The following is a 16,175-nucleotide window of genomic DNA, read 5'->3' as shown; positions in this document are numbered from 1 at the left end:
CAATAAAATGATCTTTTTAAAAAGAATAATGAATTAGTGAATCTAAAAGTTAATATAACCAAATTCATGGATGCCGAGGAGCTTAAAGAAAGAGGGTAAGACTGCTGGGCATAAACATATATTCACTTGGGTGAAAAGAAAGGCAACATACAGTTAGAGGGAGGTTGGCAAAACGTGATTGAGCCACCATACCTATCAATAATTATACTGCACATAAGTTGATTAATTAACTCAATTAAAGAACAGAAGAATAATCGCATGAGAACAAGTTCCATCACTATATTGCCTACAAGAAAAACATCTTAGACACAAAAAATAACAATGGCCTAAAAATAAAAGGATGGGAAAATAAATCAAGCTAACAGCAATCAAAAATGGAAAACTCCTGCTTTATTTTTTGAAGTGAGTATAACTCTGACACCAAATCAGGCAGAGACATCACTAAAAAAACAACAACAACAACAAAAGGATGAAAGCAAAAAACCCAAACTTCAAAATACTATTACAAGAAAGCTAAAGAGACCTACGTCAATGGAAGAGTATACCAGGCTCGTGGATAGGAAGTCTTAACATTGTGAAAATATCAATACTGCCCAAATGATCTACAGAAACAATGAAATCCTAATCCAGATTCCTACAGCGTGCTATAAAGAAATGGAAAAACTAGTCACCAGGTTTATACTAGAAGGAAAGAAATCTCAGGCACACAAAGCATCACTGAAGAACAAAGTTGGAGACCTCTCACTTCCCAGTCTCAAAACCTAAGAACAACGGTCTGCTTCCCTAAGATGACAGCATTGGAAATGCAGTGGCACAGTTCTGCTCTTCCCTGTAGGTCATTATGAGTCATAATCCACCCCACAGCAACTGATAATTCAACTTAACAATTGAATGAGGCAATATTCCTTCAACTTTCAATCACAGCCAATCATTTTTCATCAGGTGAAGAGCATATGTAATCCTATGGTTGAGAAATAACCATTAATATACAATAATGATATATTCTACCACAGATTCCAAGAAATTAGTGCCCATGCAAGACATAGAGATTTAAGCATTCAGCAATTAGCCAAAAGCTGGTGGTTCAAATCTAACTGGAGAAAGATGAGGCGAGCAGTCTGTTTCTGTAAATCTTTACAGCCTCGGACGTCTTGTGCAAGAGCAGTTCTACTCTGCCCTCTAGCATCACTATGAGTCTGAATTGACTCAGCAACAGTGGACTTTGGAAGGTTTTAAAAGAAATGTTAAAATATTAGTAACAAAGCTTCTGTCAAGTAAGTTATCAAGGTACCACAAGAGGCATACTCAAAAATATAAAAAATGTTCCACTTTTAAAGTATGGTTGACTAAGAAAATTAAAACCCACTGCCATTCAGTCAATGCTGACTCATAGTGACCCCTGGGGTTTCTGGGACTGTAACTGTTTCCTGGAGCAGAAAGCCCAGATCCATGGGGACTCTACCACCATGGCTGACTACTGAACCCACAGAACACAGACTACCTTTTATTAGGACGATTGGCTTGAAGAGTTATCTAGGATAACCACAATGGACCTTGTTAAAGATTTATAGATTTGAAGGTTTTTAGACATTTAGAAAATATTTAATTAACAAAAAGTCCTACAAAACCACTCAACTATAAGAGGAGTCACAGGATCAACTTGCTAAAATGATGACAGTGTACTATCCACTCCCCGTGGCCCTCCTTCAAGTACTCAGCCCCGTTCCCTCTTCTCCTTCTCTTCCCTCCTCAGTTCTTCCATGACTTCTCACGTCCACTGTTGGCTCGTATCTTCTCAGGTCTTGACGTACACCTTTTTCCAAACTATTTGTAACAACAGATGTTTCGTTTGTGTTTAACTTGATGTTGAAGTATAGCAAGCTTATGTTAAAGTGATCCCATTTAATATTTACTCTCCCACACGCCAAGAGTAATTTCTATCCTGAGTTCTAACACCATATATTAGCTTTGCTTGTTTTTATTGCTGTCTTATTTCACTCAATTTGTGTGTGTGTGTGTGTGTGTGTGTGTGTAGGAACATTCATCTTAACAGTTGCATGGAATCCATGGTGTGAATATAACACAATATATTTATCTCTTCTAATCTTGATGTGTATTTGCATAGCTTCCACCATTGAGCTACTATTATCATTCTAGTTCCAGTATTTAGGAAAATTCAATTTTTGGATTTCTTAGATTTACACTAAGGAAAGACTGGGCCATGAGTATGTGTATAGTTACCTTTGATAGTTTTCTAAAAATATTATCCTAACTGCCAAATTTCTAATAGGGCTTCACATTTAGTCATGCCACCCTTAACACTTTGCAAGGTATTTTCAACAGGAGCAGACCTAAAGCCTATGTCACTGATTTTAAGCCCAGTCATTTTTCCACCCATTAAACTCCCTTGTGTACTATTTTCCCCCAAGTTCTACTTACTTTTTTTTGTTTGTTTGTTTGTTTAATGCCTAGCAATCTAGTCATTCATTAGGATATTTTGCCTTAAAGAAAGTAACCGGAGACAAAAAATAATATCGCTAAATGTGGGATTTCCAAGTTTCATAAAAGATTACTCTGTAGTAAAATGGAAAAAGACAAAGAGAAGAACAACATTTCCATCAAGGGCAACTGCTCAACAGAACCTGTCAGATCCCAGATGGCTGTCTAATATGAATAGAGTCATCTTTGGTGATACACAACAGAAAGCAGGAAGCTCGTCTTTTATCATGTGAACTACAGGGCAAACACAGTGAAAGGTTACTAAATCCTCACTTCTCCAAACTGATGCCTAGGAACATTTCAGGGGTGACTTTGTGAAGGGTAGCGCCCAAAGAAGTGTGAGAAGATGAATTAAACCAAAACTCACTATGTCTCAACCCAGGAGGCCATGAACAATCATGTGTTACTGCTTTTGTGATTATTTCCTGTATTTGAATCGTGTATGCCGAAACTTAGCAGGAAAAAACTTGAAAAGACGACAATGAAAATCAAACACCAGTCTCCTAGCTGCCCACTCAGATGCACACCCATTCCCTGAATCTGTGTTATAATTACAGAGAATTATTTTTGAATATTTAGATACTTGTAATTTATCATGGCCTGATGCCTGGATTTGAATACGGCTGAAGTTGAGGGTACTAATTAATTGTGAAACACTCCAATACTTGAATTTAAGGCCTCTTGAGCCTAATGTGCAAATTTATGTAAAAACAATGTGAAAATTAGAAATGCATTGGCACATTTTTTTAACCAGTACTGTAGCACTCTGTCTAGTCAGACAGACTGCTCATTTGCAAGTTGTCTATATGCAAAGCATTCTGCCCCTGGGAGCCTAAAATCTCCTTAGCAAGTCTTCTAATTTTTTCCAACAGCTTTGTTCTGGACCTGCCCTCTGTTTTCTTCACTTTCTCTCCTCTTCGTCTGGCTGCGTGGGCAAGAGGCCAAGTGTGGCTTTCACCAGGTCAACCCGCAGCAAGGATAGTCTGAAACGTGTTGGTCACCCTGGAAAACCTGTTTGACTTACGAGGAAATCGTTGAAATATGCCTCTCTTGGGTCTTATGCATTGACTTTTCATGGTGGCCTTTCAAAAGCTTGAGCTAAATTTCAACCTTTAATACAACCTTTCTTCCAAACCCGCACAATTCAAATTTTCCTTGGGAGACCAGATTGTGAAACAAAGGAGAATATCTGCCATGAGGCCCTAGGGTAGCTTTCGGATTCTGGGTGAAATGAGCGAGCCTCCACTGATCCAAAGCAATGCCTGAGATGGTCTTGAAAATCAGTGCACCTGGATCGGGCATCATTATTCTGCATCCAACCTCACCTGTGCTGAGGGGAAAAAGAAGATTCGGGGCTAACTCGCAGGTGCGGAGGTGAAGCAGCAGGGGGAGCATTTGGCTTATCTGACGTGCGACTAACTGGCACTTCATCAAAGAAGTGGGCCAGAGGTCAGCTCCAAAAGATGCTTGGACAGGGCCAAGAGGGCAGGGCCTAGTGAGCACACACCTAGGAATGAGGGAAGAGGCTCCCTAGGGGAATTAACCTAGCTAATCATTTAGCTGCCTTGGGGTGGGAAGGGTGAGGAAAGGCAAGAAAGACTCCCAGGTTCTGGCAGGCAGCCAGGAGAGAGCGAATGGGAAGCCACCCAGGCAAGAGAAGGCAGACAGTGAAGCGTGATAGCTGCTGAGGTACACGCCAAGGAGAAAAGTTGTATCGACTAGAACTATGAATCACGGCCCCCCAACTTTCAATAGGTGGCTCAGATTTGTCCCAGTAGTTCAATCCCAGATTAAAGGGCCACCATCTCTAGGCTCCGGACAACTGGAACATTTAACTCTTTATCCCTCTACTCACCCTTGACCCTGGCTCATGTTGTCAGTTGACAGCAGGTAAATTGCCCAGTATCTAGTTGCTCTAAAAATGCTGCTTTCAGCTATGACCAATAAATCCAGTTTTCACCTGTTTGGGTACAATTGTTGTTATCCTCACATTGATATTTAAGGTTTTGCTCTTCAATGTATGGTCCACGGGTTAGTATCATCATCATACCTGAGAGTTTGTTAAAAAGACAGATGCCCCACCCTAGATTTACAGGACCAGCCTGCATTCTATCAAGGTCCCAAAGCATCACGTACACCTTACATTTTGAGAAGCTCTGTTCTCAGTCATGACTCTGAATCTCCACCCCAAACCAGCTGTTTTCTGCAAAAAGTCAGTGAGTTGAATCCCAGGATTTTGAGTTACTTGTTGTAACACTTGAATGCAGGTTTTCATCTCCTTTACTTTCAACACCTAATTTGTAAAATGGAGATGAGAATATTGCCTAATTTAAGATGATCAAATAAAAAAATTAATGAAACCATTGCTCTTAATTGTGGATTTTGATAGACATATTCTATTTTAGTCATAATGCAGTGTTCTAACTCAATCACTGGATTATAAAATCATAACAACTGTGGCCATCTCCTCTCCCTCTTTTTTATCTTCCCTTTACCCCCACGTACAATGCTATGCCCCCAAATAGGTTAAATATTGGACATTTACAAAAATGTACCTCTTTTGGAAACCGCTTTCACCAAAAGAAATTTTTTCTTTCAATTCTTAACTCCAAGCACAAAGAGATCCTGTCACTTTGCCCTAATCCTGTAAGGTTCATCCCTTTAAATAATTGGATTGTCTTTATCCATAAAGCACTTCGTTACTATAGTGACACATACATAATTGCATGGGTAATTAATTGAGGGTGGCTCTCTAAGTCAGGCACCTTCCATCCTTTACATGTTACTTGCCCATAACTTTGCTTTAAAGACCTATAAATTTCTCACATCTAAGTGTACATTATAAAGCTGCAGGCCAATTGCAAGGAGACAGATTGGCACAGTAGCAAAATGATTGGGTAAGGAGATCTGAGTTCCAGTTCAAATTCTGGCACTAATTTGCTATATAACTTAGCACAAGGCACCGTGTGTCAGACTTTTACTTCCTTCATCCTTACAGGAGGATGAGGGAACAATAGCCTTTCTAACGGCTCAAGTCCTACGGTGCGCCATAAGATTCTGGGCTGATCTTAAGTGCCATTTAGCTAAATTTATTAAACAAACCTCCCCAACATTAAACATTAACACAGCTCTTTTAATATTGTATGGTTCATTATCATGCCAATAAATGATTAATTAAGATTCTCTGTCTGGACCAATAATGTGGCTGTACTTTTATGATTCAGAATTTGTGCTGTGTTGTAATGTTACCTCTCGAAACTGACATCCTAGCATTTACAGGTTTTTTATTGCTTCTCTGAAGCAGTTTATTGAAAGAGTCACCAAGTGACGTGGGTTTAGGAAGGGTTTAAAAGTTTGGCATGGTTGAAATACACTTTACTTATCTTCACTGGCAGCTGTGCCTGGACAGGGCAACCTGGGCTTCTCTGAACTTGACCCTGTGGGGAGCACACGCAACAATGAATAATTCAACAAGCTGTTTGGCCAATGCAACAACCTGCGATGGAGCCTCCTGTGTGCTCCCTGAGAGTAATGCCAACTATATCCTGAGTGTCGTTCTGAGTACCGTCCTCACGATCTTGTTGGCCTTGGTGATGTTCTCCATGGGCTGCAATGTAGAATTCAAGAAATTCGTCGGGCATTTAAAGCGGCCATGGGGTGTATTCATTGGCTTCCTCTGCCAGTTCGGAATCATGCCCCTCACAGGATTCGTCCTCTCAGTGGCCTTCAACATCCTCCCCATCCAAGCTGTAGTGGTTCTCATCATAGGATGCTGTCCTGGAGGAACCTCGTCGAATATCTTAGCATATTGGGTCGATGGCGACATGGACTTGAGGTAAGATATTAAAACGTTAAACGATCGCAATTGGAGTTCGTCTTTTAACGAATGACCAGCACGTTGGATTCTGATCTGCCACCAATTTTAAGCACTATGAAGGAACTAAACAAGGAGAGGATACATGCGTTCCCTCGCCAGTCCAGCTAAAGGAATTTGGAGGTTATTTTTTTGTTTTGTGTGTGTGTGTGTGTGTGGGGGGGTGTTTAATATAACTGTTAGCAGAAATCTGAGTAATTGCTATTTATCTCTGGGAAAAGATTCCATTTTTTTTTTTTCAAAAAAAGAAATCCTTTCCAAGCCACATGCTGCGAAGGAGAAAGTTGTCTCCATTGGCATCAGCAAACACACACACACACACACACACACACACACACCAAAAAAGCCTCCAACTTTTTGTTAGTGATGAAGAGCTCAGGGAATCCAACTGTTCACGAAGCATCAGGAATTATGATGGGATGATGGGCAACTCCATTTCTTTGGACAAAGTCCTTCCTAGTATAAAACCTATGGAAGAATTGTATTTCTTTTACCCCCTACGTCTCTTAAAAGAGGGGGGAAAAACTAAGCATCTTCTTTTTTGTTAATTATGCTTACCTTACTGTAAAATACACAGAAAAATGATTTCTCTGCCTGCCAGAGTAATCTAAATTGTAATGTTTGCCCAATTCATCCTGTGTCAGTGAACTAGTGGCAGGGTGTAGGGGTGGGAGGAAGAAAATGAATAGAAATAAGAGGAAGCATTAATGTGACTAGACTGTGAATTTTAATGCTGTAAGTTGAATAGACAAATGTCTTTTTCCTTACCTCACCATTCTTCATTTCCCGTGAAAGGTATGCATTTCTGCAAAATGCCCAGGTGTTAATGTAACATGTGCTTATTAAATACTGTATAGCAGGCAATCAGCCCTGTTAATCACCAGCTACTATCCTCAAAAGAGAGAAGCGCAGAGCACAAAATGTATGCACTGCAAAATGTAAAACTGTGCTCTGCATTGATCAAGTGTCGCATGAGCCATCAGGAGCTGGGTGGCTCATCTTACCTAGAGCTAATTTCTCTAGAAGCTTCTGAAAAGTCATGGAATTGGTTTTGTTGATTTTGTTTCTGCACTATTTATTTTTCACTTAAGAAAATACAGTATCTATCCTGCAATAGATGTTTTAAGGAAAGTCCTATAAGAGAACAAAAGCTTCCTAGTGTTACCAACTTGTTGGTCCCCAGTCATAGCGACCTCGTGGATAACAGAATGCAGCACTGTCCATTCTCACAGTCACTGCTCTATTTGAGTGTACTGCTGTATCCCCTGTGTCAACCCGGCTCATTGGATAAGGCCTTTCTCTTTTTCAGTAAACCTCTGTGAAGCATGATGTCATTCTCTAGTGAGTGGTCTCTCCTTGTAACATGAGAATTTCCCTCTTCAAAGGAACATTCTGGATGTGCTTCTTTCAGCATAGATTTATTTGTTCTTTCTTTTGGCTATTGATGATATATTCAGCATTTTTCACCAATGCTATCATTCAAAGGCATCAATTTTTCTTCAGATTTTGCATAGACATGAGGCAATTGAAAAAGCCATGACATAGGTCAAGTGTCCCTTAGTCCTAAAGATCATACCTTTGCTTTATAACACTTTAAGGAGGTCTTGTGTAGCATACTTGCCCAATGCAATACACCATTTGACTTCTTTACTGCTGTTTTGATGGGAACGGATTGCAGATCAAACTAAAATGAAAACATTTATAACTTCAATCTTTTTTCTATTTCTCATGGTGCTATTTAGTGACCTCACTGGGAGGATTTTTGTTTTCTTTATGTTGAAGTGTATGTAACCCATATTGAGGGCTGTGGTCTCTGTTCTTCGTCAATGAATGTTTCAAGTCCTCTGTACTTTCAGCAAGAAAGAATACAGATGTTATCAAATACTATTAATATCACACAGAAGTCAAATTTTGCTGAAGCTAATTCAAAAGCAGTTGTAGCAATACATTGACAGGGAGCTGCCAGAGATTCAGGCCAGACAGTTAATGCAGATTCAGAAGAGGATACTGAATGAGAGATCTCATTGATGATATCAGAAGGATTTGGGCTGAAAGCAGAGAACAAAAGGTGTTTACTTGATTTAACTGACTACAAAAATGCATTATACTGTGCAGTTAATATTTTGGAGAATGGAAATTCCAGAAGTCTTAATTGTGTTCATGGAAAATTTGTATATAGACCAACGGGCAGTTGTTCCAACAGAACCAGGGGATATTGAGTGGTTTAAAATCAGAAAGATTTGTGTCTGCATTGTTATCGTTTCACTCTACTTACTCAAGCCACCTGCAGTATAAATAAATCAAGAAGCTGAGTTATATGAACAAGAATACAACATCAGGACAGGAAGAAGACTCATTAACAAGCCCTATCAGATTTAGTGATTCAGTGAATCACAATGCAACAAAAGCATTTCAGATTTCAACTTACTTTGAAGTGATCACGGGCACATGGAGGTGAGCCTCCTGAAAGCTTATACCTCCTCAAGGAGAAAGGGAATGGGATTATATATCAGAATTTGACCTCCACAAAACCTGAAGGTTTAAACCTGAAACCTAAAACAAGGCTCCAGGCATTGATAGACTACCCAGTGAACTGTTTCAACAAGCTGATGAAGCACTGGAAGCACTTACTCATCTGTGCCAAGATATCTGGAAGATAGCTACTTAGCCAACATCTAGAAGATGTCCATATTTATACCCATTCCAAAGAAAGGTGACCCAAGAGAACGCTAACATTTTAGAATGATATCATTGATATCCCACGTAACTAAAATTTTGCTAAAGATTATCCAACAATGGTTGCAGCTGTCCATTTACAGGGAGTTGCAAGAGATTCAGGCCAGATTTGGAAGAGGATGTGAAATAAGGGACATCATTGCTGATGTCAGATGCCTCTTGGTTAAAGCAGGGAATACCAGAAAGGTGTTCACTTGCATTCATTAACTATGCCATGTCATTTGATTGTGTAAATCATAACAAACTATGGATATCTCTGAGATGAATGGGAATTCCAGAACATTTCATTGTGCTCATGTTGATTTTGTACATGACTCAATAGACACTTCTGCAAACAGTACAAAGGAAAATTGCATCGTTTAGGATCAGGAAAGGTGTGTGTCGGGTGGTTTCCTCTCACCGCACTTTATGTGGAACAAGTCATCAGAAAAGCTGGGTTATATTAAGAAGCATGCAGCATCAGGATTGGAAAAAGGCTTATTCATATCCCGTGATAGGCAGATGGCACAGCCTTGCTTTCTGAAAGTGAGGAGGACTTGAAGCATTTGCTGATGAAGATCAAGGATTGTAGTTTTCTGTGTGGATTACAACTCAATGTAAAGAACACCAAATCTGAACAACTGGACCATGTGACAATATGAGAAATGGAGAAACGATTGAAGTTGTAAAGGATTTTGTTTTGCTTGGATCTACAATCAGTACTCATGGAAACAGCAGTCAAGAGATGAAAAGACATGTCGTCGTCGGGGAAATCTGCTGCACAAGACCTCTTTTCTCACTGCCGTTGAGTCTGTGTCAATTTATAAGACACGGTAGAGCTACTTTGAGACAATAACTCCTTATAGGAGTAGAAAGCCCTGTCTTTCTCCTGCAAGACCTCCTTAGAGCGCTGAAAAGCCAGGATGCTACTCTGAGGACTACAATATGCCTGACCCAAGCCATGATTTCCATTGCCTCATAGGCACTGAAGGTTGGGCATTGAATAAGGATGGCCAAAGGTAAATCAATGCCTTTGAACTCTGATGTCCTCAAAGCATATTCAAAGTCCTATGGACTGCCAAAAGGACAAACAAATATCTGTCTTGCAAGCAGTTCAGCCAGAATGCTCCCTTAAGTCAAGGATGGTGACATTTTTTCTCACAGACCTGGACATGTTGTCATGAGAGATCAGTCACTGGAGAATCTCATCATGCTTGGGAAAGTGGAAGGAAGTGAAAAAGAAGAGGCCCTAAGGGAGATGCATTGACACCATAGCACGGATGGGCTCACGCATAGGCACAACTGTGAGGAGGGCAAAGGGCCGGCAGTGCTTCATTCTGTCCTGCACAGTGAACTATAGTGAGCACTGGTTCACTATAGGTGGGAACCAAGTCAATGGCTCCTAACAATGATAACTGCAAACCTGAAGGGGCAGTGGTGGTTAAACTGTCTGTTGGGGTCATTATGAGTCAGAATCGACTTACTGTTAGTGTGATTGAATGAAATGGCTTTTACATGAGGTTTATAATTTTTTAAACAAAAATGGATGATTCTTATCCTGCAGCACCTTATGGAATCATGTTCTTAGGTAGAAATATTTTTGTAATGTTGGCTTGCATGGCTGTTGAAATGGATTTCCTTCAATAGTCTAAAGCTGTAATCTCTAACCTCAACATTATTTGGTTTTATGGAAATCTTATGTCTCTTGAAACAGGAAGTAATTGTGCAATCTCTGTCGGCTTAGTATAGCAATTCCTATACATAGCGAAAGGATTAAGAAATCAAAATGAAAAGGAAAGAATGCGACCTTGTTGAAAATATACAGCTTAGTCAATTTATATAAATCCCTCTACAAATAAGAATAAACCCTGTAATAAGACATAAGTCAGTGAAATTTTCATTCAAATTGTATCAAAAACCAGGCTCCTCAGCTGCCCCCTTGCCTTGCAAAGTGTGAAAAACACCAACATGCCTCCAGTGCAATTGGTGGCTGCCCAGAGCCAGTTCAGCTATCCAGACTCAAACAAGACTCAGGGAAAGATTTTTTTCACACCCCGAAGGAATTCCACTTAATCTCATAAACTTTTCTCACTTGAGACTTACTTCCCTTCCTAACGCGAAAGCTCTGTTCGGCGATTTCTCAGCACATAGAGGTCCACAAGCAGGAAATGGGGAAGGGGCTAGAGAGGCAGGCAGGCGTCCAGCAGCAGTAAGCAGTCTGGAAAGCCTGACCCTCAGGGAGAAAATGAAAAGGAGACTCACAAAGTCAACCATCCGATTCCTTTATTTTAGGGACAAACAGCTCTATAAGCACAGCAAGCCTGAAAAACACCATTATATGTCAGTATAGCAAATAATAATGCCTACGCACTGACTCCCAAATCACCACAGAGGTGCTTGTAAGAACATGATGTGTTAGGGGAGAAATCAATTGACTATTTCTTTGAATCAAATTAAGGGAGCAAAACTTCAACAAGTGGGAAACAGTTTTCCATTGGTTAAAAACAGATTTTCATTCTTCTGAAGTCTCATGCTAATTTATTTAGATTCAATGATATCCCCCGTTTATATTTCAAATTATGTACCCTTGGACTTTGCTTTCTCCATCCCTATCTGAATTTTAGCAATGACAGGGAAGATATGATTGTTTAGATGAACAAGTATCTGCACCGATTGAACTGATCACCACAAGGCCAACAAAGCAACTCTGCCTGGCTTTAACTTTCCTGGAAGAAAAACCAAAACCAAAACTTTCTCCCCCATCTTATCATTTTCTTCTGAGCTTAGGAAGCCATAGCATTTTGGAGTATCTAGTAACTATAAAAAGGCAATTATACCTGTTTATTGAAATACAATTTGAAATAGAGTTGCAATGGTATATCTTCTCCCACTCTAGAAAAGCATTATGTGTGAATCTGATCTGTGCACAGATGTATCATCCTGATTTACATCTGTCCCATGGGCATCTTATGCACCAACATTTCAGGGACAAATGAAGGTGATATTTTCCCATGGGTCTGCTTGTAGCCAAGCCTCATGGTTCAGATGGTATCTCTTTCTTTGCATCTGCTCAGCTATGAGTCAGACGTATACACCACTCCGACCTTAGCAATAGCCTCATCAGACTGTTTAAAGTCTTTACCTCCATTTCTTTTCTTTGACTTATTTTTCAGGTAAATCCCTGGCTTGTGCAACTTTTCATTAGCTTCTCCAGTTTCATCGTTGCCACCTGTTTTCTATGCATTTTTTAATTATTTTTCTAGATTTTCCTTTTGAACTCATTCTTATGCCAGTTTTACGTATTTTTAATTTTCTACTTGACTGCTAACCATTATTAAATGGGTCAAGACCTCTGACTGACCCTCTTGCTTATCACAAATTCAAAGCAGTATTTCTCATTCCAATCGCATACATGCTTATTCCTTTTCTACCCTAACAGAAACCCCACTTTAATAGAACCGACTCTACACCATTTGATGTTTCCTTTATTTCCCCTTAAATTAAAAACGTGTGCTGTCATGTAGATTTAATTTTGTTTTACTAGCTAAAATTTATTAGGTGCTATGAGACACCAAGGTGCATTGGTGAGTCAGTGGTAGAATTCTCACCTTCCATACAGGAAAGCCAGGTTTGATTCCTAGTCAACGCATCTCATGCACTGCTGCCGCCCATTTGTCGCCGCAGCTTGTGTGCTGCGCTGCTGTCCAACAGGCTTCACGGAACTTCCTGACTTAGCTCAGGAAAAACCCGGTGGTTGACTTCTGAAAATCAGCCACATAATCAGACATTGAAATCTCTGTAGATCAACAGAGTCTGACCCATGGTTGTTTGTGGACGTTATAAAAAGACAGGGCAGCATTTTGGTCGGCTGTGCATGGGGATGCCAGGATATGCCATCCATAGTGCTAAGTCCTTTGAATGCATTGGTGTACTGAATCCTCAACAACAACTACCACCACAAAAATACCTCTGAAGTCAGTGCTGCCATTTTCTACATTTGACATATGATTATGGTGATGACTGTACAATTCTGGATGGGATTGAACTATTGAATTGTCTGATGTGTGAATCATATGCCAATAAAACTGCTAAAACTAAAAGAAAATAAAGAGGAAACAGAAAAGTACCAAAGCCCCAGAAAATCTGCCAAAATCAATGACCATAAAAACACCAAATGCAGGGAAAACAACAGGGTGTGCTTGCAGTGCATGCAGATGAAGTCACGTGACTCAAAGCATTACCGTTATTGAGTAATAATGACAGCTCTGACCAGAAAGCTTCGACATCAACAAGTCCACTGTCATTGAGTTGATTCTAAATCATACAGGGCAGAGTAGACCTGTACCCTGGAGTTTCCAGGACCATAAATATTGACACGGTTCAACATGTACCTCCCTATACCAACAGAGTGCCTAAAGATTCACAAAACAAATGAGCATAGAGCTTTATCCTTGCAGGTACATTCATACATGCAAGCTGCACTTAGGAGAAATGTTCCTGTTATTTTAACTATCTACAGGGATATTATTGTAAAATATCATACATTGCTGCTGAAACACTGAGAAGAAAAATTAAGGTTCAGAAACTTAAGGTCACAGAGTGAGTTGCACGTCAGTCAGCATTTGAACCCAGAGCAGGCTCCCAACCATTGTCTACATAATTTCTATCACATAGCACCTCTTGTGTTTCCAGTAATACCTATATCCCAGAGCCAAGCTCACTGCCCTCGAGTCAATGCTGACTCACAGTGGCCCTTGGCGGGCTTCTGAGACTGTCACTGTTTACAGTCTTTCTCCGGCAGAGCTCCTGGTGGTCTCAAACTGCCGACTATGCAGTTGTCAACCCAACGTGTAACCACTGTACCATCAGGGATCTTTCTAATATCATCAAACATATCTATTTTCCCTTCACATTTGGTGTTTTACTTCTCATATCATTATCTTCTTCTGCATACCTTATCACTGACTCCAGGAGACTCCTCAACACTCACTGGATTCTAAGCTATTCTTTTATTTTTATGCCCCGCCCCCCCACCACCACACACCTCGAAAAAAGTTCTTGCTGGTACCTGTAGTTAATAAATTAAGGCCAATAATTAAAGCCATGGCATTTTTATTTTCTTGTACAACAGTATTTTCTTCCACTAATACAAATCCATGATAATATTTTTTATTGTTTACATCTTTACTTCAAAGACTTCAATTATGCATTCAAGCACAATGATATTATTACCTGTTACTAATGTACTCCTCCCTGCTACAACTTAAAATTCTCTGCAGGAGGCATTTTACTCCTGTGTAGAGTGATTCGATTTTAGTTTTATAGTCATCGAAATAGATTTGACTTCCAGCCATCTATTTATGCTCTGCTCTCATTCAGTTCCTCATGGTCAAGATCCCTCACTAAATAAACCATTTCCTTTCCCAACTATGATTTTTTACCTGCTCGTGATCTTGAAGAAATAATCTTTTCATTTTCAAAATAGTGATCGGTCTCATAAATTATTGTAGCAATAATTCAGAATTGAAGCTTTCATGAAGAAATTGGAAATAAAAAGAAGGAGGGAAAAGACTTTCTTTTAAAATGTTCTCTCCCAGCTTAAAAAACATTATCAGCTTTCCCTGTAATCTAGGTGACAAATAGTGCCACCACTATGCTTTTCACTCGAGAAAGCATATCAGATGCATAGAATAAAAGTGATTTGACTATGTAATTATTTTAAAACCAGGCTAGCTCATTCAAAAACAAATGCACGAGAAGGCATGAAGGAAGGAAGTGACGAGAGAAGAAAAAAAGGATGGGAAGAGGGAGGAAGAAGAGGAAAATCATGGACAGGCTGCAGCACGTTTTCCCGACTCTAGGACTCTGTTAGCATCCTTTTTTGTATAGTTAACGTTAACTATGACAGTGGTATACAGACACACTTAGAAAATGCTATGCATTTACCACTAGCATTGGCTATAGATTCAATATTTTAGCTGTATTAACACAACTCTTTATCTAAGTCATGTAAGCATGTTGTCAGTGAAGTCACCCTTGATAAAAAATGACTCCTAGGGAAGTTGAGACACCTCATTTCTCATTTGCATTGTGCCACATCAGCTGGGTGGGGGGCAAGGGGGAGAGGTCTTGAAAGATTTACTCCATCTATGTTGCTAAAATCCACTCTACTTTGAGGAAGCAGTTTTTCTCAATGCTATTTGAGTGTCTTCCACCTTGAGAGCTCGTCTTCTGGCATAATGTCAGACAATGTTCTGCTGCTATTCACAGTCTTTGCCAGTCTGTTTCTTCAGGAGTATCTCTGTATGTCTTTCTCCCAAGTCTGCTAAAACCCGTCCATGTTTGATGCTGTTGGTATTGCAATATTGACGGCAAAGACTCTACCATGCAAGGCACTACCATATGACAAACTGGAAGAGAAGATGTGGACTCAAAATGAGAAGAGAGAACTGCACATATTCATTAATAATCATAACATGAAATATAAAAAATATGAATCAAGGAAAATTAGAAGTTGTCAAAAATGAAATGGAACACTCAGAAACCAGTAGCCTTAGTTACTAATGCTGTGAGTTGAAATGGATTGGGATGGCATTAGCCATTTATAATCAAACCCGCTATGCACTACTATTCTGGGAATGGCAAATTGAGGAGAAGTGGTGTTGCATTCATTGTTAAAAGTAACATTTAAAGATCTATCTTAAAATACAATGCTGACAGTGATAGAATAATTTTATATATCTGCAAGGAAGACCAGGATTAATGACTATTACTCACATGTATGCACCAACCACTAATGCCAAAAATTAAGAAATTGAAGAGGATGATTTTTATCAACTTCTGCACTTTGAAATTTATGAAATAAATAGTCAAGACAAGACACATTGGTAAAACCTGGTGATTGGCATGTGAAAGTTGGAAACAAGGAAGAAGGATCCGTAGCTGGAAAATGTGGCCTTGGTGATGGAATTGATATGATAGAGCTTGCAAGACCAACAGTCCGTTTTCAACAACATATGTGGTGACCATACACTACAGACATCGCCAGATGGAATGCACAGGAACCAAATGGACTACAGCTAGGGAA

General features: G+C 39.7%; 1 protein-coding gene across 1 annotated transcript in view; it reads left to right on the top strand.

Annotated features, from left to right (window-relative positions):
• The first annotated feature begins 5,832 nt into the window (after positions 1–5,832).
• Positions 5,833–16,175, top strand: part of SLC10A2 (solute carrier family 10 member 2) — a 26,944-nt gene continuing 16,601 nt past the window's right edge. The window contains exon 1 of the mRNA XM_004704403.2: positions 5,833–6,334. Within this exon, the coding sequence (XP_004704460.2) occupies positions 5,859–6,334 (476 nt within the window). The 5' untranslated portion in view covers positions 5,833–5,858. The remainder of the gene's footprint in view (positions 6,335–16,175) is intronic.

The sequence above is a fragment of the Echinops telfairi genome, unplaced genomic scaffold, assembly GCF_000313985.2.
Source record: "Echinops telfairi isolate 266 unplaced genomic scaffold, ASM31398v2 ScPeMD7_7467;HRSCAF=8505_0, whole genome shotgun sequence".
In the NCBI taxonomy this organism is placed as follows: domain Eukaryota; kingdom Metazoa; phylum Chordata; class Mammalia; order Afrosoricida; family Tenrecidae; genus Echinops; species Echinops telfairi.
The sequence above is the reverse complement of the archived record's forward strand: the minus strand, read 5'-3'. Positions and strand labels throughout refer to the sequence as shown.